Genomic DNA, 25,537 nt, shown 5'->3' on the forward strand with positions numbered 1-25,537 from the left:
AAAAGCTTACAACATAGACAGACCAGACAGATCAGACACAGAACCAAGTACTCTTGCTTATTGCTTTGCTAGAGGAAAAATAAGTCATTTAAGTATATGACACGAATATTTTTCATTAATAATCCTTTTCAATGTATCCTTACCAGTATCCTTCTTCTTTGTTCGTGAAAGCTCATGCACAGTTGCTCCAATATCATTTCTTAAGGACTTGATGATACTGTCCAGAGCTGGGACACTCTTGTCTTCCAAGTTAATGAAGAATTCATACTCATCCTTATTGAGACGGGAAGGTCGGGATTCAATGTGGGTCAGGTTTATGCCTTTTTCCTGTGAGAAAGAGAGATTTTGGTCTTACGGGGCTTGGGGGAAAGAAATGTGATTTAAAGTTTAGCTCAAATTCATCTGTTAGGCCACAATTCACGCTATACAATCCATACAACCCAAAACTACTGGACCGAAAGCCTTTACAACAAGGCCTTTACAACCTTGGTCCTGCAAGTGGTAACACAAGTGGTAAAAGGTCTTTAAACTGTAAAAGGTAAATTTCATTCCCATATCACAAGCACATAATATGAGTTTGTCTGTGTGGACAAAAACATTTTCCCAGGATCAACATGGCAAGAAAGAGTTTCATGCATAGAGAGAGAAAAAAAAAAAAAAACACTCGTAAGAAATTAAGTGTTGTGTCTGTGAGTATCCTGAAAGGAAAGGAGCAGGCTACCCTGTGAGCCAGATCACACCACAAAGCCGCCTGTACAGCTTCCAGGGTTGTAAGAAGATGTTTTGGGCAGAAATACAACAGGTAATATAGATCTGCACCAAAAGGCAGTTCAATCTTGTGCAGTCTGTTCCAGTGTTCAGTCACTCTCATGATAAAAAGCTTTTTTTTAGTGCAGAAGGTCACCTTTATAGCTGAAGATCCTCATTCACAAGCAATAGTGATTCCTAGCTCTTAAGAAAGCAAACACTGCCAACTATATTATTGATGTTAATGATCAGATGGTACCTGAACTCAAATGTGCCACTGTAACAGTGAGAACAAAGCAATAGGTAACTAAAAGCTCTATTTTACTCAGTCACTTAAACACAAGTCCAGCAAAATCTCCTACAGATTAGCTGAACTGAGACTTTTGCCTGAATACTGCAACTTGAATATGATCATGTTCCTTTTTTTGTTGTTTTTGTTGTTGAATAATACTTTTGAACTTGTTTCAGTCAATGATGACCTTATCATTTGACCTTCCTGTCAGGCTCACCTGCAGACACAGTAGTGCAGAGGCCAGGTCTGTGAGCCTGTCCCTTGGGAGGAACATAGGCACCCCAGGAAAAAAATCAGCCTGAAGAGCAAATCCAAAACAGGCAGAGGAACTGACACAGGATTCTCATCAGCTCTGGAGAAGCTGTTCATTTGCTGCATAATTTGAGGCTTAAGAAGACTCCTCCAGTCATATCTCCTAACTATATAAGGTGAAATGCTGGCCCTATTGATGTTAGTGTCAGACCTCCTACTGCAGTGGGGTCAGGATTTCACACAAGAAGAAAAGCTGCGAGGATCTTTTTGTGACCTATGGGCAAGAAGGAAGAGAGCTGGGGGGAGGTTGATTGCTTGGTTGTTTTGGGGGGGATGGGAGCCTTTTTTTTTTTTTTTCTGTACTTTCCTCTACTTTAGCTTCTTAGGCTCTTTAAGGTTTTATTTGCTCCTCTCAGTGCTTGCACAGTGCAGAGGGGCATCTGGCCATCAATGGCAAAGGCTTCATTTACTCCACTACAAAAGGCAGTTGATTACTTGGTAGGAAACAGCATGCATGTCATTCCTCTGTTTCCTGAGTGTGGCACACTACAGATGAACTTAAATTGTTTGGCTTGATACCAATACAATAAGTTGAAAAGGTCAAAAGCACATTCACCAACTGCTGCTCTTGAGAGATGCTGCCCTTGTGGGTCTGCCTGTGAGGACAGAATGGCTGTCACTGTGCTAGGCCCAAGAACAATTTGTTTTAGGCCTCCAGAGCCCCATTTTGCTGACAAACGATGCATTGTACCCTGCACTTGGGGAGGCGCTAGGAGATGGAGTGGCCGAGAGTCAGACATTAAAATTACTTGAGGCCAGTGCTTTTGACAGAGACCAGACATGAGGGGGTCCTGGCTCCTTTGCCGCTGCAGCTCCATCAGGAACAGTGAAGCAATGGAGGGGTTGCACCCACGGGATAAGGGGCAGGTCTGTCTCTTGTAAAGGTGGAGATTAGATGGAGAAAACATGGCCATTGCAAAGTCTCTGCTCATGCACAGGTAAGCTGCTGTCTTACATTGACTTTGCACTAATGCAGCAGGGTGCTGTGTTCTGTCTTCGTATTGTTACAAGCAAATTAGGTGCTGGACAGTGACAGAGCTTCCTAGGAAGTGCAAAGGCCACCTTTCTCTGGTCTTCATCATCCTCCTGCTTCCCCACCCACAAATGTTCCTTCCTGCCTCAGCATTCATTTCCCATAGTAGCACATCTGATCAAACAGAAGCCTAGAGTTCAGTCTTTTTTTTTTTTTTTTCCAGGTGATTTTTCAGCTGTACCACCTCTCCAACCTGGCTCAGCAGGAGACTGCACAAGCAGCAGGTGCCCACAAAGTATGTATGTGTGTTGCGGGGAGAGGAGGTAAAGGAGGAGGGGATGTTGCAGGGCCTGGGAATGAACAGACAAGCTGAGAGTCAGGCACAAGGCATACTTAAGGCAGAAATGACTCCAAAAGTACCTCCGCAACCTAAGAGAGAAGGAAGAAGGAAGAAAAAGATTCCCATTCTCTCTTTGTTCTGAGAGCTTCAGGACCTTGTGGCAGAGAAGCTGGAAGGGAGAACCCTTCTGATTACTGTTTCTGAAGGAATTCAGATGCAAATTAAAAGTTGCTGAACTGACAGCCTTGTAGAAACAAGCTTTCATATGTTGTGCATTGCTAATAAGCTCCCAGTTTCAAAATATTTACAGTGGCTCTGTTACAAGAATTGCTTTACAAATCCAAATTTCATCCTGGTCCAACTACTCCATCTAGTGTTTCAGCTTCATAATTTCATACTAATCAAACCCTTTTTGCATTCACAGTGTTGTCGAATCTTGCAGTTGCATCACAGTAGTTGATGCTTCATTTAAAGCTCCACCTTCTGGAAGCAAATGATCACCTGAGAAAGGAGACTGGGGGAATTGTTTGGATTACTACTTAATTTTAAGCAATTTTGAAAGCTAATTTATGTTGATGAAATATAATTCCTGTCTTTGGAAGATCTGGGTTGTTGAATGTTTTGGGTTTAATTACACTTCTTGACTGTTAACACTGTTTTCTCCTGCCTTTCCTATTTCAGAGCTAGTAGGAATCATCTGAGCCCACTGCTTGAGATAACAAGTGCCCTTTTAGCCCCATCATCCACTGCAACTGCAAAGAACATATAGCATGTAGGTGCATCCCTTTTTCTCCTTGGGGTTATGGCCAGCATAAAGGATGAGTCTCTAGTACATAGGATGCATTTCCTATTACAACCGCTTACGTGCTGGAGTGTTTCTGTCTTGGCAGAGAAGATGTAGATATTTGCCTTGCATTTTTCAAAGCAATGCATTTTGCTATTTCTAATATAGTTGTTGGCATGCACCATCAAATTAGAATCGAATCTACCTAGAAGACTGAGGAAAGCATTTGATTTCCTCTGTAACTGCCTCATTTTCCTGTTAGCTTCCTCCATGACTCCATTTTTCTTGCAGTCCTTGCACTACTCTGCACCCCACCTTCTCCAGTTCTTCCTCTGCATGTCCAAGCATGCCAAAACATCACCTCAGTCCATGCCCTATATCTGCCCTCCACTTCTGCCTAGGCCACACTCTGTCTTCTCACTGAGCATAGGAGCCAAACAGATAGAGGACCTGCAGACCTCTTCCTCCTGAAACACAAGCTCCTTTGGGTAAGCAGCTCCAGGAGCATGATCACTGGCCCCACAACAGATGAAAAGATGTTTGTCATTTCTCTCACAGAGAGAAGCTGGTGCCTAATGTGTTATTCCAACTGGATTGGTCTCCTGATGAAGCTTTCTCCCACAGCAGCTGCAGACAAGAGAATCAAGCCAGTCTGTTATTAATCTATATCAGCAATCTTGCAGAGGGCACCGGTAGCAGAAGTTGGTCTTTCCCTCAGACAGCTTGATGAACTGGTCATTGGAGAAATTATGTTTTCACGGTCCCACAGAGAAGTGTTGAGCAGGGCCTGGTACTTTCTGGAAGTTTTATTGGCTACTGCTTTCCATGGTGTTTACATGTCATTCTGTCTATGCATTACTAAATGCTCCTGTATGTGGTTGCTAAAACTAAGGACAGCTGTGAAATCCAGCTGCAACTTGTTTTCATAAATGTTGCCATTAAGTAAGTTTGGCTTCATCAGGAGGTCCCACATTGTTACCAGATGAAGATATGGCAACAACATTGTTGTACAGTTAATGAACATGTGGTGAGAACTTGAATGAAATCTCCTGGAACAAGGATTTACTTGCACTTTCCTGATACAAAAAAAAAAAAAAAAAAAGCCAGTGATGTGTTCTTTAACCCTCACTGCAGGTTAGTTTAATACTTCATGAAAGAGGAGTCTTCCAGAAGCACAAAGAGAAACTCTGTAGCTAGTTTTCATTAAGGATTTCAGTCATAGTTTTCCAAAGTAAAGGGCAAGGTGGGCACCTTGTTCAGCTTTAATATCTGAGGATCTGCTTCTTGGCTGCAGGTGGAGATTCCCCATCCTCTGCAATGTCTTCTTCATATGTCAAACTCCATGAGGCAGCATGAACTTCTTCTTCTAACATGAACTCAGTGGAGGCCCCTTACAGTGAACAGCCCCCAAAGGAGAGACAGTCCTTAAGCCATCTCTATTGGTCACCAAGCACTCGAACTCCCCAACACAAGCCTGGTCATGTTTACAGGCCAAAGCCTCAACCACAAAGATTGATACAAGGCCTTCAACATGATGCAAGCAAGAAACACTCGATGTGAAACAGACACCCTGAATTATGATATAGTGATAAAGTGATAACTTTATGATGCCCATAATACCTTTAAACTCGGACTGGAATGAAGATCCTCGGCCTTCATCCCAATTCCAATCCCCATTGCTAGACGTTGCCCGAGTACTTGACAAGATAACCCCAAGAAGTGCCACTCTCCTAGCCCTAGAAAGAGGGAGACTCTTTCTGTCTGCAGCCTAGACCAACACATATCCCCTCAGCACAGTAGCCCTTTGCACAAGCCCCTTTTGCTGCAAGATGGGGAGTTAATTTCCATACAGTCATGACTATAGGTCTTGAGCATGAGAGGGCTGGCATGGTGTGCTAGATTAACTGTGAACTTGCTTGGGAGGAAGGCAGAAAGAGGAATACATGGTCCTCGGGAAAGCAGCAATTTGTGTTTCAGCCTGCTCCCCCTCTTCACAGCCTAGGGCAAAGGCAGAAACTGAGCCTAGAGGGTGCAGTCTTCTCCCCAAGCTTCTCTCTGGATGGCAAAAGCCATTCCTAAGCCTACCTCATTTTATGAAAAACATTTTTTTTAAGCACTGAGCTCAAGTGTAATAAAGAAGGCCTGTACCTGTACATAGGCGTACCGTGGTGGACAAGAAGATTATTAGAAGAGGCATTCAAGGCCTGCTCACCTATCAGTGCAAACACCCCTTCCACCCCTGGTCGTGCAGCCTGCAGCAGAATCAAACATTGTGAAAATGTACCCTGGCGAAAGTGACTACCTGCTTCTACTGATTTGGAAACAGTCCAAAATGCTGCAGAGCCAATATCCTCCTGATGGCCACAGAGATAACAGCTGTTCTGGACTTTCTGTTGAATAAAGTGAGCTCCTAATCAGAAAAAGAGCACAGTCATCTTTGCTGGCTCTGAAGCGTGGGGACCTATTCAGTGCAGGCAATTAGTCCCAATCAGCCCTTCCATGGAGTAGGAACTTACTCTGGGAGCAACCATGCAAACCAAGCTTGCGAGCTAGAGGCATGGACCTGGTACTGAAGCCCAGCTCTGTGTTTTGGAAAGTCATCCTGGTGAAGAAAACCGGGAAGGCTCCCAGACAAGAGTGGGAAGAGCAAACTTGCAACCTTTTCCAACTCACTGTTTGCAGCATACTATAGTTCTGTTTTCTACTGTTTGTAAATCTGTCAAGCAAAAGACTTGAGAGGGGATTTGTGTATTTACAAATTCAGATTTAAGCCTATTTAAGAGTTGGAAAGCTTCATTCTGATAGTTTTAATAATGAATTTAACTTTGGAAATGCCAACTATTAACTTTTTTACTTTCTCTGTTTCAGAATAGAAGCTCTGTTGTTAAAAAAGTGATCTTGTGCTTTTTAAAGAGTAAAAAGAAACTTTTTGAAATAGGCTCATATGACTGCAGAGAAAGTAAACAGGTCAAATATAACATTTGGCTTAGCCTCACAATGATCTGTTTTGCTTTTTTTATTTTGATAAGCCTGAGAGGTCTTTTGCTGACCTGAACTTATACCTTGTACCTTTCTGATTTGCCCAGTGAACTAAAATGAAACATAAACATTCTGGCTACGTGGTTTTAAATGTAGTATTTGGCCTACGTGCAATGTTCTGTTTCAGACTGAGATATTTATTCTAGTTTTGGTTTCCTAGCTGTCTTCTGCAATGGCATGAGCCAGATGTGCAGTGTATGGCAGCACCAAGCAATACTGTACTGTACAGGAGATCCTATGAAAATGAAGTGAAAAGACTGTTGATGAGTTTATGCTTCTCTGTGGCCACCCTCTAGTCTGCAGTGAAGCAAGAGGAGTTGCCCAAGCAGACCCCAGAGGGAAGCTGTATGCAAGCAGGGAGGGGTAAAGATTGTGTACAAACAGGCTGTTGAAGTGAAAACAATTGTTTCTGACCATTTAAAGCAAAAAGAGAATCTTTACCATATCCATATACACACAGAGCAGCTAGCGGGGAAGCCAGCATTAACTACTTGCTTAGTGTGGGACTTGGCTGAGCTGAGCTGTTCTTACAGAACGTCCCAGGTGTGAGTCCAACCCTGTGGTCCCATGGGCTGACATGGGACCATACAGCAGCCCTGGGTGCAAAGCAACCTAGGAAGAGCTATAGGGGAGGCAAGGCTCAAGGTGGCAGAAGAGCTGAAGAGTTTGCTGGGACCTGGCATTTGGGGCTTTTGCTGAGGGCTGCTCATTTCTGTGCATGGGAAAGAACTATTCCCCCACACAAGTGCCTTCCTCTCAGATGGGCATTGAATGCCTCTGTAGACATGGCCTGGATTTGCTTTTGAGGACAAAGATTTTCAGCTTAAAGGGCTAGACAGCCTCTCTTTAAATGTGTGCCCGTCCCTCTGAGGGTGCACCCCCTCTTTTGTACAAACAGCTTGTTCTCTTTGGAGCTTGCACACCAGCCCTGCGCTGAAAGGCATTAGCAAGGATATAAATCAAACATAAGAACAAGAGAAAAGCAGCTCCTACCCAAGGATGGTTTGGGGATAAAGTCAGAAGACACGAAGAGCTGAGTATGCAGCAGAGATTCCTCAGAAAAAAAATCTTAATGCTGCAGTGAAAAAGCAACAGTATTCACTGTAGCAACATGGTCAGGCATACGACTGGGAGGTGTGCAGAAAACAAGAAGCAGGTCTGCAAGCAAAGAACAAGCATGAGAGCATGTGGCAGTCTGTCAATACCACAAGTAACTTTTAGGAATGTTTGAGTAGGACAAGTATTAAAAGATTATTCCTCCAAACACACTGAATTTCCCTGAAACTAGGTGTCACAGTGAAGGGGTGTGTTTCTGTCCCTCGAGCATGTTCTCTACAGAGACTGGCCTTGTTCCTGCAACCACATGGATAGTGGGTGTTCTCTGGCCTTCAGTCCATCTTGGGCCATCAGAGGGGCTTATTCTGGTGGAGATAGATAGACTGTGTCAGTTTTTCTCCTGGGAGGTCTACCTCCAGGGTGAATGAGGATGATACCTAGAACATGGTGCAGGCTCCCTGTGCCTGCAGCCCTGCTGCCACTGTGACGCCGATGCAGAGTCAGGCTGGCAAGCAGCACAGCTCGCTTCAAGCTCTTATGTCCCACAGGATGCAGGCTATGGTGGTGGCTAGGGTATGGGCAGGTTTTATCCCAGTGTGAAATCAGGATATGTACAGCATGTGAAACTGGGTGCTTGCAAGTGTTCCTGAATCCCTGACATGGGCAATGGAGTGACCTAACAACCCTCCTAAAATAGCAAGCATTTATGTCAGAAACAAAGGAAAGGATGAACATGCACATGGACGTTCATCTTACTGAAAAATAGGTCAGCTGCTGACGGCAGGTTGTGAGCTGTTATTTCATTAGGTAGCCCCTCTGTGTTTCTTTCTGGATCTTGCTTCCATGCTTTATTCCCTCTCTTGAGAGAGCTTTTTTTTTTTTTTTTTTTTTCTTTCCAAGACTTTCATATTTATGACTCTTTTAATCCCTTGCTTTCCCCCTTCATGGTCCAAAATGTTTTTATATGTTGGCTGGAGAAAAGGCAAAATTCTCAAAGACGGTGCTCGAGGCATGGTCCTTTAATAACTTCCAAGTGTTAGCTGGGAGGAGGAGAGGCTTGAGCCACACTTTCTGTCCATTCCCACAGTTGCCTGTCAATTTAAATGAGCACAATTACCCAGAAAGTACCTCAAAAAATTAGGCCAGCATTTGACATTAGTGAGTTATCTCAGAGGAGCTCTGAATGCATCATGCTTGGCCATGCACGCACAGTAAGAATGGTGCTGTGAGGTACGGCACTCAGCAAGGATCAGCACTGCTTCAGCTCCAGGGCACAGTCTGATCATATTTTGTGGCTTTTGTGTTTTTCTTTTTCCTAATTCACGTGGCTGAGCGAGACATCGAAAGCTAGAACAGCAACCCCCACACTTCTTCCATACACAGTCTCCTCTGAGAAGATCTCACTGTTCTTCTCCCAGTCTGGGTTGGGGCAATGTGGCAGACTGAACCATCAGGAAGGAGACAAGTTGTCTACCTGCCCAGAAGAGCCCAGCAACAGATGGTGTAGGCCAAGTGAGATATACTACCTGGGTATCACAGCTGATTTTTTCAAGCCAGAAAGAGATGCAAAGCCAGCCCAGGCTGACTAGGCATGAGCAAAGGTAGTTGCGATAGACAGCAAATTACTGAAGGCAGCAAAACAAAAACAGCCTCAGAAGACATGTGACTGCTGGACTCATCAGCAAAGCAGCGGCTTTGGAGAAGAGGGAGATCTTCCTTGTTGCCCCATCCTTGTCTTTTCACAGCCAACAGGGCATCACCTAGCTCATCAGCTTCCACATCTCCGTAATGAGGATGTCCCTCAGCACAAACTGTGTTTCTCAGTCTCCATGAATATGGCCAAGATGGAAAAGGCAGAGGTTACTTCAGCTGTGAAGGCCAACAACTTAGGCTGCTCTGGTTTACACACTTCAACGCGCCCATATTTCCTAATGACAGCCCCGAGGAGCTGAAGCTGCAAGTCAAACTCAGGAAATCTCTTTTCTTCAGCCACCCTTTCTATCGCCCTGTTACGCTTCCAACAGTATGCAAAAATAGCATTAGGGCAGGACTCTTATCAAACCCTGGTGCTGAAGAAGATGACATGTTTGCATAGAAGGAATCTGCCTTGTTGGGATGGGAATCCACCCAGCCAACAAGCTTCTATCATCTGAGCTACTGTCCCCTAAGCAACCTTCAGAGGCACTGGAAAGAACCACATTCAACCCACCTAGTTCAGATATCTATTTTAGTGCAAGAAGAAGCACACCCTAGAAATATCTACTTCATCGTCTAGTTTCCTCGTAGGTTGTGCTTAAAGGTGAAAATAACTTGGTTAGTGGACGCTAATGCATTTAACCAGAGAATGTTAACAGGCCTCCTTAGTTCACTTATAGATACATTGCTGACGTGGAAATTGTGCAGGTTTGTATTACAATGGTCATTTCACAAATTTAGGCTAGCTCTGCTGTTGGTATGAATTTCCTTCATCTTAATGAACCGAGCATGTCTTACGACTTACAAATATGTTTCATTTGTACTAACACCACACAATCCTTTCATTTACTAGTCAATTCAATTTGCAAATGGAAAATATGCAGGCCACAACTTATTACAGTGTTCTATAGAAAGAATTGCTTTTGGGCACAACTATTATATGCTGATGTTCTTAAAAACATGTCCAAAAAAACGATATAACGAAGTGGATTTGCTTGAGAACACAGAGTTCACAGCTGTATGTGTTGCAACACAAGTATCCTGAATTTCAAGGGTTCCATGCTTTTTAAACACCCTCCATGACATCTGGGAAACATTTCTGCATAAATAAATAGGCACGCAATGCTCTTAAAGGTATGTGTCTTCTTTTTTTCCCCAAAAGCTTTCCAAATTTATCTGTAAAAGTTGCTGAATTTCTTGTAGGAGTCATGAGCTGTGAACGAAGGGCAAGACATGCCATGTTTCATCTGTATCTGTAGTTCTTCTGGAGAAGTTCTAGTGGTGGGAGATAATTATCTTAATTATATGGGTGTGCTACATATACAATTTATTGAGGTGGAAAAGGGCTAAGAGGATAGTGCCTCCCCCAGGAGAACTGCTTCATGCAACGTGTGCTCCCAGTGTTGCATGACTGACACGAGGGTTACATTTGCCTCTCTATAATATGTATACATGGGATTATGTTTGCTTTTCTAAGCAAAACGCTGATATCAGACATGTATAAGCCTACAGCCTGACTCATTTCTTCCTCTTAAGGTACTAGGTACAGCATAATACTTACTTTTTAAAAGGAAAAAAATGCACTTTTTTCACTCTCACACCAGATAAAGATGGCCAGAGGAAAAGAAATGCATGCTGCTTTCCCTCATTATGGCAATGAAACGGGATTTCAAACGTAACCCTAAGTACTCTAAACAAATGTCGCTGCAGAGTAAAAATACAAGGACATAGTCAGTTCTCCTAAAAAAAAATATTTACCTCAAATGTGCGAAGAACTTTAGCCAGTGCCCCAACTTCTTCTTTTAGAGAGAAAATCAAAGTAATCATACCATTTCTATTTGCATGTTCCTCGATGTGCGTAGGTTCCTGGAAAAAAAAAAAAAAAAAAAAAAAAGTGTGTGAGGGGAATCTTCTTTCACCCCAGAAATCAGTTTTGTACTACCCTTTTGCATTACCTTAACAATATAAAGAGGATATCAAGTTATTTTACACAGCGAAAAGATGAGGTAAGGCAGAATCAGGGCAACCGTTGTTGCTAGAACAAGCAGAGCAGCCCCATGGCTACTCTGACTTGCATGTTAGGAAAACGACACCCCTCCCCTCAACCTGGAGCTCATGTGGGAGGTAGGCAGAAAAATAACCTAATACCATTTCGGCCCCACTTGACCTCTCAACTATACCAAGCTCAGTGAAGATTGGCATCACTAGGGTACATCAGTTTTACCTTCCTTTCTGTTTTGTTTTCATTAATATTCAGGCTTAAACACAGCAATATAAATTAGCCTGTGCAGAGATGCAGGATATCACCTGTGTTTGCTTCACTTCCGTTTTCTTGTGTCTCCCAGGTAGCACAAAAGGGGTGATAGCCTGGAGGGGTATGGGAAGTGGTTTAAAAACAAAAGTAAGAACATAAAACCACAACCATGGGAAAGTGTTGTGGCAAATACTTAAATCTTCTGTGAAAACAAAATGAGTGAAGACTCAGTTATGGCAAGACGTATTTTCATTTATATTTATTCCTGACTCTTACTGATTCCAAAATACAATTTCTAGTATTTCCAAGCAAGGGGAATGTTTATTTTAATTATTACCATGGTTTGTGTTAGTAGAATGCCTTAGCATATCTCAATACATATGTTTCTTTTCACAAAACCCTTGCAATGCAGCAAAGAGCTATTTTCCTGTTTTAGAAATGGGAAACTGAGTCATGAATTGAGGCAGATTTTCAAAACTATCTTATACCTAACATGCTGGTAAGTGTCTACCGAGATTTCCAGAAGGGCTTAACTCCTATGAGAATCAGAGTAGATTTGATTTCCAGCTGTTACAAACATTTGGAAGTCACATCAAGGCCTTATTTGTGTTTTTTAACACCTATAAATCTTCATTGCTCAGTATTTCAAAAATCAAATAGGGCATCTGCAACAAGGATTGGTATTGATGTAACAAGTCCCAGATCAAGAATTAAATCAAGGGATCCATCCATTTTATTTCTCTTCATTAAGAATGGTATTTTCAGAGAGAACCTGTATTTACTATGGCTACTGCTAAATTTAACATATGAATGACCATATAAAGCTTCTCAGCTGCAGAATATTCTCCTTAGAAATAGCAATGGTAGACTTTGTAGCATAAGGATTGATAATCAAACCCATAAGGCTCTTAGTGGGACTGCATTTTCTGAGGCAGAGCTATACAGAACTGCCTTCTTTTACAAATTAAATGATCATTGATTCTTCGGGCTGTCTTTTGGGCTGCCTGAGTGTTCATTGCCAGAGACTGAGAACAGATTTTTCTACCTGACTCCATTGCCTAAAGGCCACACATTATCCAAAGAGCCTCCATCCTTCTGCAGAAGGATCTCTCATGAGAGCAGCAGTGGAGAGCTCCCTACTGCAGCCCGCATGGCAGCCATCCAGGCTGTGCATCTGCCATCTGGGGCAGCAATGAGCATTTTCTTTTGGTGCCCATGCAGCGCCCAACAACATATGGTTGTTCCCAAGCATTGCTGTATCACTAGTAAAAATCAGTAGTGCATCTCTGAGATTTTCCAAGGATTGCATAGACACCGTTACAGAAAAGACAGAAAACTGGGGCTCATAGGTCTTATGAGAGCATCTAGCAAGACCATACAGTGAAGCAGAGGTCTGCATACAGCATCTGCAGCCAGATGAGAGGCACTGAATACAGCTTAATGTATTCACCCAAATTAGAGGTCAACAGGACACAAGTATTGGCTTCCTGCACATCCAAGAGGTCTGAAAGGGAAATATGGAAAAGTTAAAGCTGACAGAAGCATAACTCCTACTCTGTGCTCCACTCTCTGACATGGCTTTTATGCACTAGAGGGAACAAAGTCACTCCTTCAACTGTCACACTTGCTGCCTGCAGCATCTCTCCACCTCCTGAGGTCTATCATCCAGCTAGGAATCCAGACCAGCTTGTAGCTAGTGGGGACTAAGAGGGAAATAAGTCAAGTCATCATGATGTGGCATAGTGTAGCAGCTGGCTAACAAAAGCCATTTATGATTGCACCTGAAGCAACCATGCCAGAAAGCACACAAGTATGTAAAAATGCAAAATAGATGTCAGTAAGGTGGTAATCTATGATAGTGTAGTCAAATAGTCATCTGAAATATTGGCTTTGCATGGCTTTGATGTGCTGTTTTTCCCCACCGCAAACAAAGCTGACCTTAACAACAAAGCTATGTTACACCAGCCAGATGAACCAAGAATTTGGTTTTCATAGTCTGCACTGAAAATGTATGAAATGTAGACTATTACATAATTAAGTGTCCTTACAGACATTTGTTTGAGGGACCAACTTCCACAGAAGTCAGACTTGTCAGACTTGAATGTGTCTGACAAAAAAGAACTCATGTTTTGGACACCTGCAGAGGATATAGTCCAAGGTTCTAGCCCTGCAAAGTAGTCTCAATGTCAATTGATCTGTTTAGACCATGTGATTGCCCACAAAGGCCTTGAAAACTTCTTTCAATTAGTTCCTAGCCTGGATACCTTAAGGCCAGCCATTTCTAACCTGTTCTCATTTGTTTTTTTCCACTCTCCTAAACTGGTTTATGTTGGTCCTTATAATTAATAGAGACTGCAGTAGAGACTAGGCACTAATCCTGTAAGCATGGTAATACTTGCTTAACTTTTTGCATATAAGCATATGAACCTCACTCATTGGGAAGCACTAGATTTATTTAATGCTGAAGTCTGTCCTCAGAAGTGACGGCTTGAACATTGTATCATTGCAAAAGGAAAGAAAAGTAAAATTAATATTTTCCTGAGGAGACCCCAGATCTTATTGATACATGTAGAGGCAATATACACCAATACATACTAGTGGCAATATACACCCATACACCACACAGGTGCTCACATATATTGTCAAGCCTTTTGTAGTAAGCAGGTGTGTTTATTTTTTACCATTTGACACAGTTTATCCATTCTAAATCCTGATTCCATTTTCCTGTCTTTCGGAATCTTAGAGAGAAATTGCAACTTTGGAATAATTCTTCCTACTATTATTACTGTGATTACAATTAAGAGTTAAACACTTTTTTTCACTGTCAGTGAAATATTGCCTGTATGATTTGTGCATGTGATTTATAAAAGCAGCCTGGAATAAATTAAGCTCTACTTTTCTTCCAGCTCTGTGTTTTTGGAGAGCAAAATAAAAAACAGTTGACCAGGGAGTAAAATAAGACCCATTTCTGGACTTAGTACAATCTCATACATAGGCAGGATGCAGATGCAAGGACAGGTTTGCCTGAATATCATTCATATATGCATTTTTAATGAGCTCTGTGTCACAGAGGTTGATATGGCTTCCCTGACACTTGTGCTAGATTGGAGATTAATAGCACCTGTCAACCTTGTAATCCATTTCTGAGCTTTTTTAGTAGAACCTTTGTGAGTGAATTCCAACTTGTTGAATCCAGAGGAGGTTTTGCCTGCAGTTTCAGTTAAACTAAAACGTCATCTACCCATGTTAAATTCCAGACTTACTACAGCTATAAAATAATAGGGAGAAAAGTGAGAGAAAAACATAAATTTCAAATAAATTAAGGATCCACAGTCACGTCTGAAAATGGCATAGTTTCTAAGTCACTTAGAGTCAGATTTCCCAAGGCATTTGGATTCTCAAATCCCATAGACCCACTGGGACCAAAAAAAGAAACAAGATTAAAAAATATCAAGGTGAGACCTGCATGGGTGTTCAGTCTGAGCACATAAAGCAGCAGGAAACTAGGCTTTCTTGACTGCTCTTAAAAGCTGGTAGAAACAGAAGTCATTTTTCTATATCTTCTGCAGTTTGTATCTAGCTGCAGTGGCACTGCATAAGACAAATATGTGCAGAATTTGGCCTAATAATTAACCATGCTGGCCTCAAGCTACACATCTGTCACCCACTCCTGCACTGTCTAGAGCCTGTAATTTAAAGGCCTGGGCTTCAGTAGGCAGTCCTCTATTTTCCAAAGCAGAAGGCTCAAAGTCAGTAAACCTTAAAAGAAAAAGTGTGGGGGGAGATGTCAATGCTGCAGAATGTAACAAATAGTTCCATCAGAAAGAGCTGCTTTCTATTAGCAGAAGAGAGTCCTCTTCTGTTTAAGAGACCTCTAATTAGTTGCTGGTCCTTGCTGCTGCTGCTTCTAGTTGCCGTATATGTATGACCACATCTGTAATGGTCTCCTGGCTCTGCTCTGTCACTCTCTTTTATTTCCACTCTTGCAGTGTTCCCTTTTGTTGGTGCTGCACATCTGCAAGCACAATTAGCAACAGGGAAGGATGCCGGCAGCCAGAAGAGAGAACAGTGGAAACCAAGCACTGCAAAGCCTCACGTCGGGAGCGTCCTCTCCTCCCGCCACAGGACATGCTGCTTGCGTGGGGCAAGACTTGCGAGCACGGGAGGAAGGGAGGGCACAGGAGGAGGTAAGCAGCCCCCAACACCTGCCCAGCTGCAAGGAGCGGGTGCCTGGGCCCCGCAGCTTACCTGCACGGGGTCACCGTTCATTTTGCAGTGCTGCGCGTCCATGGTGCGAAGGCAGCGATGCCCAGGCCCCCTTCCTCCTGCTGCAGGCAAAGCCTCACCGGCGTGGCCTGAGCTCTGGGCAAAGGTATTTAAAGCAGAGCACAGGAGGCAAAACCACCCTCTTCCCCCCTCCTGCAACTCCCGCCCCCCCGGCATGGGTGCCAAGAGGGCGTTCTCCCTGCCGCCCCCCGTCCGCCCCCCGTCCGCGCTGGCACCCGTGCCGGCCTTGCCGCGAGCCCCTCCAGCGGGGTGCACGGAGCCGCTCCAGCGCTCTGCCGTTCCCGCAGCAAGCAGCGTGGGCTGGTGGCACCACCTCCAGCCATGCAGCCCTGCCCGCCGCTCGCCTCGCTGCGAGCCCCAGCTTTGTGGGTTTCAAGACAGTGCTGGAGGGGTTAGCATCGGATTGGAGATGATGGGTTGTGCGGGGGCCAGCTGTGGGAGCCCACCCGGTGGGCTCTGCCATGGGGGAAGGCTGTGGTATGGGGCAGAGGCTTATCATTTAGTGACACCTTCGGGCCTGCGTCCGAGAGGCTAGAGAGCAGGGGGCTGAGCTCCACGTGCCAAACGTTGCAGACAACAGCCCATTTGAAAGGAGGCATGAGCCAAGACTTAGCTGCATAGATCTCACACTGAGACACAGGAAGGAGAAAAGGGAGCAAGGAAGAAATGATTAGAGCAGGAGGAGAGGACATGAGGATGCAAAAGGACTGCAGAGAGCTTGCATGAGCTTGCACATAGTGTTAGCCATGGAAAATGCAACAAGGGGAATATGAAGTGAGGCTTGTGGATGAGTTCAAAAAGAGGTAACCTGGCAAGAGGTTGGTATAAAACAGTCCAGGCTTGGCTGGGAAAGAGTCACCAAAGAGTGTGGGGGAATGATGGAAATCCATAGCCCAGTATCAAACAGCAGGTTAAAAATAAAAATTGTCCAAGGTATGTCTTGTATCCAGAAGGATGAAGCCTACACTAAAACTAGCAGCATCGAGGCAGGTAATCTGGCTGTATTTTGTGGTGAAGGTAACTCCTGCAGTATATAGGGACAGTCTCTTGACAGTGCTTCCAGCCCTGATGGAAGTTCCACTGAGTGCACAAGAGCTAATCAAGTTTGGCCAGTTCTAATGAGCCACTATGAATTAGCTGTACTTAACAAAATCTGGCAGCTACCAAACTCCCTTAGCCTCTTAGTAGATGAGCTGAACTGAGCCAGTTTCAACAACCTCCATCCAAACCTGTGTTGAACTCCATGATGTTGCTGTCAGCATCCAGGCCGCTGAAATCATCTTCTGTATAGAGTGCCTCTAAAATGAGTTATGTACCTTCTTCAGAGCATTGCTTGTATATGCATCCTGTGACTACCACCAGAGCTAGCAAATCGTTGTCTTGACTGAACAGCAAACCTATGATGTGAGCTGTCAGGTCAGCCAACATGATGCGACCATGACCCTGTGCTCCTCCTGGCACCACAACAGTGTGTTGGGGTAAAGGCAGGGGGAAGCAGGGGAAAATGCAGATTAACTTCACTTTTTGCCAGAAACTATTGGGTTTGAAATGCCCAGCTATAAAGCTACATATATAAACTATAAAGCTCATTAAGGGAGGCATTTTTTACCCTGCTTTTGTACCGCACCTGACACAAGCCTGTTCACTGCCACAGAGGCATCGAGGGAGGCTTTGAGATAAAAGTAGCAAAATGAGGATGGACGTGACATCGGTTATCACAGTCCTAGCACAGAATAAGACTGTTTCTAACAACTGTTCTCATTTGCCAACTCCAAATTCATAAACTAGGAAAGTTTTGTTATTTTGTTTGTTCCTTCCTTTATCATTCTCTTTCTTTCTCTTTTCACCTTTCTCTTTTCTTTGATGTATCTTTTTTCCTTCTCTGTGGCTTTTGTACATGCATTTAGCCTCTTTCCTTTCTTCCATCCTTCCTCCCCTGTTCTTCTGCATTACACCCTCTGCTCCCTCTACCCTAACATAAGTGGCAAAGTAAAATTCTGGGTTTCCAAAATACTGCTCACTTCAAATACTTCTAATTCACTATTTTTGACTCCTCTCACCCCCTGCTTTTCCAATGTATATTACAAACTTATCTCTTACTCTTATTGCTACCTAACCATAATAATATCACCAGTGTGGTATCATTGGCCTTCAGAACGGAGCTGTTTCATTCAGACTGTCTCCTTCAGCTGTCTCCTTATTCTGGACCTTCAGAGGTGTCCTGGTAGCAAAATGCACTGGTTGAGGAAACAAAGCTCCTTCTTGCCAAGACGGATTCCCAAAAAATCCTCTCTTTTTGGGGCAAAGAATAGTGTCTTTGTGTTTGTGTGTAGGCAAGGTTATGCTCCAGGAATCACTCCAGTGCCGTTACCAGTATGAACACACAGTTGCATCAGTAGTGTTCACCTTGAGACCATTTCAGAGTCCACACTGCCCGTGCTGACCTGTCCCCTTTGAAGCAATTGTCCCGCACACGAGGCGGGGGTCCTTCCCACTGCTGCAACTTCGCTGATCAAACCGGGATTTCCCTCTTGGGTTCAAGTTGCCCCACGTGCCTCCTTCCTGGCCCCGGGCTGAGCTCCCTCATATTGGGCTCTGTTGCTCTTGCTTGAGTCCCTCAAGTGCTGCATGACCCATTCCTTGCAACTACCTAGGGATATTTGCTGGTGTCAGATACTGCAGATATTGCTCTGTCTAAAAACACCTCGTCTCCCCCAGTAACACGCACACATAGCCCTGGCTCTTCACATTGCAGGTTGGCTGGTTCCCCTGGCTGGCACCACATGGGTTCAAAGGGCCACGGACTTTGGCTGCTTTCCAGACTGCTCTTTCCCTTCAGCCAGTGTTTAAAGAAAGGCAGTTTTCCTGGGACTGCTGAGTTTTTGGGCCCGGATGACACTGTTCGTGCCCACACAAGGAAACTGGGGCTATATCTGCCTGACTGACACTTGCTGCCTTTCCAGCTGGCCCAGGGTGCTCCAGGCAGCAGGCAGTTTGAGGGAGCCATGAGACATGGGGAGAGGCCGGTCTAGTTTAAAAAAAAAAAAAAAAAAAAGAAGCCACGAAGCTCCGGAAAACTGTGCCAATCAAGACTGAGTAAGTATCACCAACTGGGCTGCGTTTCCTCACATCCCGAGACACAACCCAATTGCAAAAAGTAAAAGAAAGTAAAAGAAAGTGAAGTGAAGTAAAATAAAATAAAATAAAATAAAATAAAATAAAATAAAATAAAATAAAATAAAATAAAATAAAATAAAATAAAATAAAACAAAATAAAGCAACCCCTGCCTGTATATGCACATTGCCCTCTCCTCGGGAGCCGGGCTCCTGCAACGTCCCCGCCCCGACCAGCGCGTTTCGGGGGCCTCCTCTGGCTCCCCCGGCGCAGGGGCCAGGCCGGGGCTGGCCGGGAGGTGGCACTGTGTCCCCGCGGAGCCGCGGCGGGCCCGGCACCCCCGCCCCTTACCGGGGGTATTGCCCAAACGCGTCTCCCCCGCCCGCCGCAGGGCTACGGCCACCTCCGCTCTGCCTAGACCGGGCACGGGGACGCGGGGAGGGACCCCGGGGGGGTCCCAGCGCGGGTAGCGGTGATGGACGCGCCGCCACGCGTGGCCGCAGGGGCCGGGGCCGCGGGGCCGCCCATCACCCGGCGCTGCGCGGTGCTGCGCGGCGCGGAAAGCCGCGGAAAGCCGGGAAGCAGCAGCCGGGAGAGGGCGCCGCGGGCTCGAGGGGGAGGACGGCGACCAGAGGATGGGGCCACTTCGGCGGCGGCTTCTTTCCCTCCCGCAACCCTATATGCAAACTGTCACTTCAGGTTAGCACAGGAGCTGGTGCAGCTCATTAGCATGAGCTGTATCTAACGCGCTTAAAACCTCTAATTATTTATTATGCCCTAATTGGCAGCCCAAGAAGCGTCTCCAAAGTGAGAAGCACTCATCGCAAGGAGCCTTTCAAGGAGAATTCCGCGGTGTCCCCGGTCAAACGTCATTTTTATTTCTTCTTCTTCTTGGGACACGGTCTTTATTCCTCCTGTAGAGGATGCAACACTAAGAAACTTAAAACTTGCGGTCCCAACTGCTGGCCTCAACGCCCCCCTTCCGCCTCCGTGCCCCGGGATTAAGAAATAATTACTTGTCCTCACAGTTTAATACTTTGAAGACCTTACTTCACTAAAGGGACACGTAAGAAGAGACGTTAAAGTTTACCAAGTATCCAAAAGTGTAAGCATATGCTCAAACTCAACAACAACAAAACTCTGAGGAATACTTGCCAGGGCGAAGAAAAAAACAAACAAACAAACAAACAAACAAAAAACCCTTTGCTGTATTCAGAGGGTGGCAAAATGTTGGAAATTTTATGTATATATATATGTATATATAGAAAGTGTTTCAAAATAAGTTTACTTCTCTAGAGTCCGCTCTCTATTTCTTATAATTGCCTTTTTTTTAATTCCTTCCAAGTTTGTATGATGTTTCTTCAGGTTGTGCCAACTATTTATTTATCTTTACTCTTTCTCTCTTTCTTTTAATTTATTATTCTCTCTCCCCCTCTCTTTTTTTTTCTTTCTTTCTTTTTTTTTTCTCTTGTGTGTGTGGCTTCTCAGTCTGATCTGTAGCTTGTTACCACCCACTGCACGCTCTCTCCTGCAGCCGAGGTGTTTCTATACAAACTTCAGCGTCCAGTTGTCATATTAATTATTACACTGAGTAATGACTGAAATAGTCAAAATAAGGGGAGACTCAAGAGAGCTTTTTCTTGCTGCTCAAAGATTCAGCAAAGAAGCCTTGCAACAAAGCACTAATTGGTCCCCAGAAATACTCTGACAAGGCATGGAAGATAGGTTTCATAAAGCCCAGCAATTGTGAAGGGGGAAAAGATCCTTGAATAGACCCCACGCTTCTTTTCTAAACTCTCTTGCTGAGCAAAAAATGGACTGCTTCTTGAATACTGGACTGATCTTGAATGCTATACCCAGCAGAGAAAAAAATGCACCATTTATTGTAAGTTTTTTTTCCTGCTATTCATGTGTTCTATGTGGAGAATAAGCTGGTTTTGTTTACCATGAAAGACCTTTTACTTTATTTTCACTCTTGGGGGGGAAGCTGGAAGAAGAGGGGGGGACGAGGGGAGGGAGAGAAACACATGTGCCCAAATCCAGACGAGCTGCCTACTGTAACAAAATGGAGTGTAACAAATCCTACAGAAGTCCCGAATGTATCGATTCTTTGAAGATCTATATAGATTAACGACTTTCGTTCTGCTTTTCCAAGACACATTTAATCATAACGTAAATGGCCTTTAAAAAAAAAAAAGAAAAAAAAAAAACGAAAAGAAAACAGAAAAGAAAGGGGGCGAAAAAGGCATACCAAAGTTTTTTATTTAAAAAAAAAAAAAAAAGCAAGGACTTCAAAAGACCTCATGAGTGTGGCTACAATTTAGGCACACAAAAAGGCTGCTATAAAATAATGACAGTTTAAGATTAAAAAAAAGAAAGAAAGAAAAAGAAAAAAAAAGCCTAGTGAAAAGGGCAAGGGCCATTTATCATTACGCTAGAATTAAAAATTTCACTGTGCAGGTGCAGGATTGTGCTTATGCGTGGACAGAGGCAGGGGAGACCTTGAAACAATACCTGTTATCTATAAATCTAGCAGTCACAGATCCCTTATTCTATGAAATGAGCGGCCCAGGAAGCTGGCAAGATGGGCAATACCTTAGCCAACGCGAGGGATAAATCTGTGGCACTCTGATGGCAGAAGCGAATGGCAAGAGAAGTGCTCAGCAAAGGGGAGGAAACAGAGCCAGAGGAAGCCCAGAAAGGACAGAGCTATAGAGTAAAACCATACGTGAGTTATGCTCAGTGACCTCTGAGTCTTACGTCTTTTTTAAGATGTCGTTCAAAGGCCTCTGAGATTCGACAAGGCACGTAGAAATATTGATCTCCTTCTACCATTTAGGAAAAGGAGGAGAAAAATCACTACTGTGGTGTATCCATGACAGTTTTGAGCATGGTCCTCTCCAGAAAAATTACTCTTGCCTACTCATATAGGTTACGGAGTTGCAATTAATTTGGCAGTTTATTTCATTCTCTCTATAGCCACTTCCTGAAGCACTGAGATGTGACTCCCAGTGCTCTTTCCTTGCTGTATCCTTATTCCAGTGATGTCACAGCATTGAGCAGATGATGCGCCAGCCGCTTCCAGCATGGACGGTTCTGATTCAGATGTGGGAGCTTCTTGGATGAAGGAAGACTGGTAACTGAAGGCAGCAACTCTCTCTGCACAGAGAATAACAGCAAATGTATCACACCGGGGTCTGGTTGTCCCATGTAGGATAGGTTAAAACCAGTTAATATATTTCACATACGTGCAAACAGCCAAGATAAAACTAGAGGGCAATTCAGTGGTTGTTTAAGAGGTTCCTTAAAGATAAGGTATGATAAAGGCTACACCAGACAGACTTACCTCCATTTTTCTGCCACACATGGTATTAAATTACACCATTTTAAAAGTGACTGAAAGAATAGTTAATAGCTGCATGTTAACACAATATCACTGTCACTCTTTTAAAGCCTCAGGCCCAGCCTGGGCCCAAGACCCAGTGTGCTGGCTGAAGAGGGGATCTCTATAGCTCCAGACTGTGGTAGCTGAGGCCAGGAGAAGGGCTGATCTTTGCACTCATTTCCACTGACACCCGAACTGGGACTTTCCCCTCACCCCGGGACGAGGACCTGCCCTCGGCAGTGGGACCCCGTGTGGTCCTTCTCCGCGGCGCCACTGCCCGTCCGCACCCGCGGAGGCAGCGGGGCTCTCAGCCTCCCCGACGGGGCGGCCCTGGAGCGGGGCGGGGGGCTCGGACAGCAAGAGGAGCCCCGACTCCGCGCCTCGCCCTCGCGGCAGCTAATAGAGACATCAGCGCGGCCACGGAGGGACCGGGCCAGCGGCCCTGACACGGAGCTGGTTCCCGACCCCCCAGGCCGGTGCACCCGTGCACCGGGGCACGAGGGACTGTGTTGCTGGTCCTCGCCCTGCAGGCTGCAAGGCGGGAAGGCGGCCGAGAGCGGCCGCGCAGCCTGCGTGGCTCCCCGCGCCGCGATCCGCGGGGCAGCTCCTCTGCGGAGGCAGAGAGGAGCCCCGGACGGGGCGGTCTGGGAGAGCTGGGGCACTGAGTCCCGCCGCACTGTCTTAAGTTGCTGAGCGACTCCCGAGGCATCCCGAGGTCTCCCAGAAGCCCGTGGAAAAGCGGGGAGTCTCTGCACACACGGGGTCGGCCGGGGCCGGCGCGGGCTCCGCTTTCCCGGCGGGCGGACGGGACCCGCTGCCCGCCCCGTCGGCCGCATCCAGGCGAGCGGCCGCAGCGCACGGGCAGGCGAGCGCGGCGGAGGCTCTCCCGCTTGCGGAGGCTCCCGCGGCCGCCCCCCGCCTCCCACCTCCCCCGGGGAGCCACTCCGGCCCCGGGGCTCCCTCATCGCGCCGCACCGGACGATGCCCGCAGCGCCTCTGGGCACTCGTCGTCCAGCCGCCGCTCCGTGTCCCCCCTCCCTCCCCCGGCACCGCGCTGCCCCCTCCGCCATCCGCGGGGCGTCCCACGCGCGGCCGCCGCGCCGCGCCGCGCTCCGCCCCGTCGGGCCGGGCTGGCCGGGGCCCCCCCGGCGCGGCTGTTTGCTCAGGGCCGGGAGCGCGGCACGCGCCGGGCGCACGCACTTGCAACAACAAACCCGCGAGCGGCGGGGGCGGCGGGCGAGGGCCAGGGGGGCGCCGGGGGGGCGGCCGGGGAGGCGGGGCGGCGCCGGGGCCAGCGCGTGTGCGCCGGGGGCTCCGGGCATGTGTGTGTGTGTGTGTGTGTGTGTGCGCTGGGTTTTCCCCCCCGCGTTGAAAAGGCGGCGGCGCCGCCCGGCCCGCGGTCACTCACTGCAAAGGCAGGGGAGCGTGGACGGCGCAAGGTGCAGAGTGTGTGCGGAAAAGGGGAGGGGGACACGGGGGGGGTGCGGAGGGGGGGACGACCCGCGGGGGGCGCGCGCGCGTGTGTGTGTGTAGGAGAGGAAAGGGGGGTGGGGGGGCGAGCCCCGTCCGCCCCCTTATAAGAGACACAATCCCCAGGCACTTTTTTGCAAGAGGGGCTTTGCAGGGCGGGCCGCGCACACGCGAGCGCCACGAGCCTCCCCGCAGCCCGCCGCGCGCAGCGACACGGAGCGAGCGCGAGGAGGGGGCGGGCAGAGCCGCCTGCGCGCCGCGCATCCACCGCCCGCTCCCTTTTGTTGCCGCGGCCCCTTTCCTCCTTATTCCCGCTTGCCCTCCTTTATATATAGAGAGAGATAGATATATATTTCTATTTTTAAAAATTTTCCTTTTTTTTCATTTTTCTTTTAATTTTTTCTTTTTCAATTTTTTCCTTCTTTTTTTTTTCCCCCCGTTCTTCCCCCTCCAATTTCAAACACCGAGGGACGTAGCTCCCCCCATCTGCTCCCCCTCCCCAGCCTTCCTCCCTCGCTGAGCGCGCTCGAGGGGGGCCGCTCGGGAGAAGGGGACACGGGCCACGCGAGCCCGTCCGCCGCTCTGCGGGCGGGCGCCGCCGCCGGGGCAGCGCCCATGGCCAGCGGCAGCGCGGCGGGCATGGCCAGCGGCGCGGGGCAGCCGCCCTTCCTGCAGCCCGCCTGCTTCTTCGCCGCCGCCGTGGCGGCCGCCGCCGCCGCCGGGGCCGCGCCGCCGGGGCCGCCGCAGCTGAGCCCGCCGGGCGCGCAGCCCTCGCCGGCGGCCAAGGCGGCGGCGGCGGGGACGGCGGCTCCGCGGGCCGCCAAGCGGCAGCGCTCGGCCTCGCCGGAGCTCATGCGCTGCAAGCGGCGCCTCAACTTCAGCGGCTTCGGCTACAGCCTGCCGCAGCAGCAGCCCGCCGCCGTGGCGCGGCGCAACGAGCGCGAGCGCAACCGCGTCAAGCTCGTCAACCTGGGCTTCGCCACGCTGCGCGAGCACGTCCCCAACGGCGCCGCCAACAAGAAGATGAGCAAGGTGGAGACGCTGCGCTCCGCCGTCGAGTACATCCGCGCCCTGCAGCAGCTGCTGGACGAGCACGACGCCGTGAGCGCCGCCTTCCAGGCCGGCGTGCTCTCGCCCACCATCTCGCCCAGCTACTCTCACGACATGAACTCCATGGCGGGCTCGCCCGTCTCCTCCTACTCCTCCGACGAGGCCTCCTACGACCCGCTCAGCCCCGAGGAGCAGGAGCTGCTCGACTTCACCAGCTGGTTCTGAGCGCCGCCGCCCCGCGCCCCCCCTCCGCGCCGCAGGTGGGTGCGCGCCCGCGGGGCCGGGGGCGCCGGGCGGGGGGCTGAGCGCGGGCGGCGCCTTCTTTGCTCCCTGCGCGCCGCTCACCTCCTCTCTCTTTTTATTTTTATTGTTACAGGGCATTTGCAAAAGGGGGGAAAAGGAGAAAAAAAAAAAAGAAAAAGAAAAGAAACGCTATGTATCGCAGAGAAAAACACAGACACACGCAGAGACAAAAACAAAACAGAAAAACCTGTTGCATTTCCCGCTCCCCCGCCGTCGGAGGGCGGTGAGGGCCGGGCCTGGGCAGGCGCGCCCCCGCGCACGGCGCTGCGCGCCGCCGCTTTGCACTCTGCCCCCGGCCGCCTCGGACCGCGCCACGGGGCGGGAGCGCCGCGGGAAAGAGCCCGCGCCGCGAGCCCGCGTGGGACAGCCCGGCCCGGCACTGCCCGTCGAGGAGCTCTCTGCCTTCTGCTTCTCCGCGCCTGCTAGAGAGACCCC

General features: G+C 47.5%; 2 protein-coding genes across 2 annotated transcripts in view; one reads left to right on the plus strand and one right to left on the minus strand.

The window, feature by feature from the left end:
- PAH (phenylalanine hydroxylase) overlaps positions 1–15,809 on the minus strand; it is a 40,208-nt gene extending 24,399 nt beyond the window's left edge. The window contains exons 1-3 of the mRNA XM_088521632.1: positions 15,747–15,809; positions 10,997–11,104; positions 144–327 (exon numbers count right to left, since the gene is read on the minus strand). Of these exons, the coding sequence (XP_088377758.1) occupies positions 144–327; positions 10,997–11,104; positions 15,747–15,782 (328 nt within the window). The 5' untranslated portion in view covers positions 15,783–15,809. The remainder of the gene's footprint in view (positions 1–143; positions 328–10,996; positions 11,105–15,746) is intronic.
- Positions 15,810–24,364: 8,555 nt separating this feature from the next.
- Positions 24,365–25,058, plus strand: ASCL1 (achaete-scute family bHLH transcription factor 1). The gene has a single exon (XM_088521535.1). It carries the CDS (start codon positions 24,365–24,367, stop codon positions 25,022–25,024), a length of 660 nt encoding a protein of 219 aa, XP_088377661.1. The 3' UTR covers positions 25,025–25,058.
- The last annotated feature ends 479 nt before the right edge of the window (positions 25,059–25,537 follow it).

Source organism: Tinamus guttatus, unplaced genomic scaffold, assembly GCF_059628265.1.
Source record: "Tinamus guttatus ecotype Peru unplaced genomic scaffold, ASM5962826v1 Tinamus_guttatus_pri_ptg000125l, whole genome shotgun sequence".
NCBI lineage: Eukaryota > Metazoa > Chordata > Aves > Tinamiformes > Tinamidae > Tinamus > Tinamus guttatus.

What these genes read in the sequence shown, in the direction of transcription:
- ASCL1 (XM_088521535.1), top strand. Translation starts at nt 24,365, where the DNA reads ATGGCCAGCGGCAGCGCGGCGGGCATGGCCAGCGGCGCGGGGCAGCCG.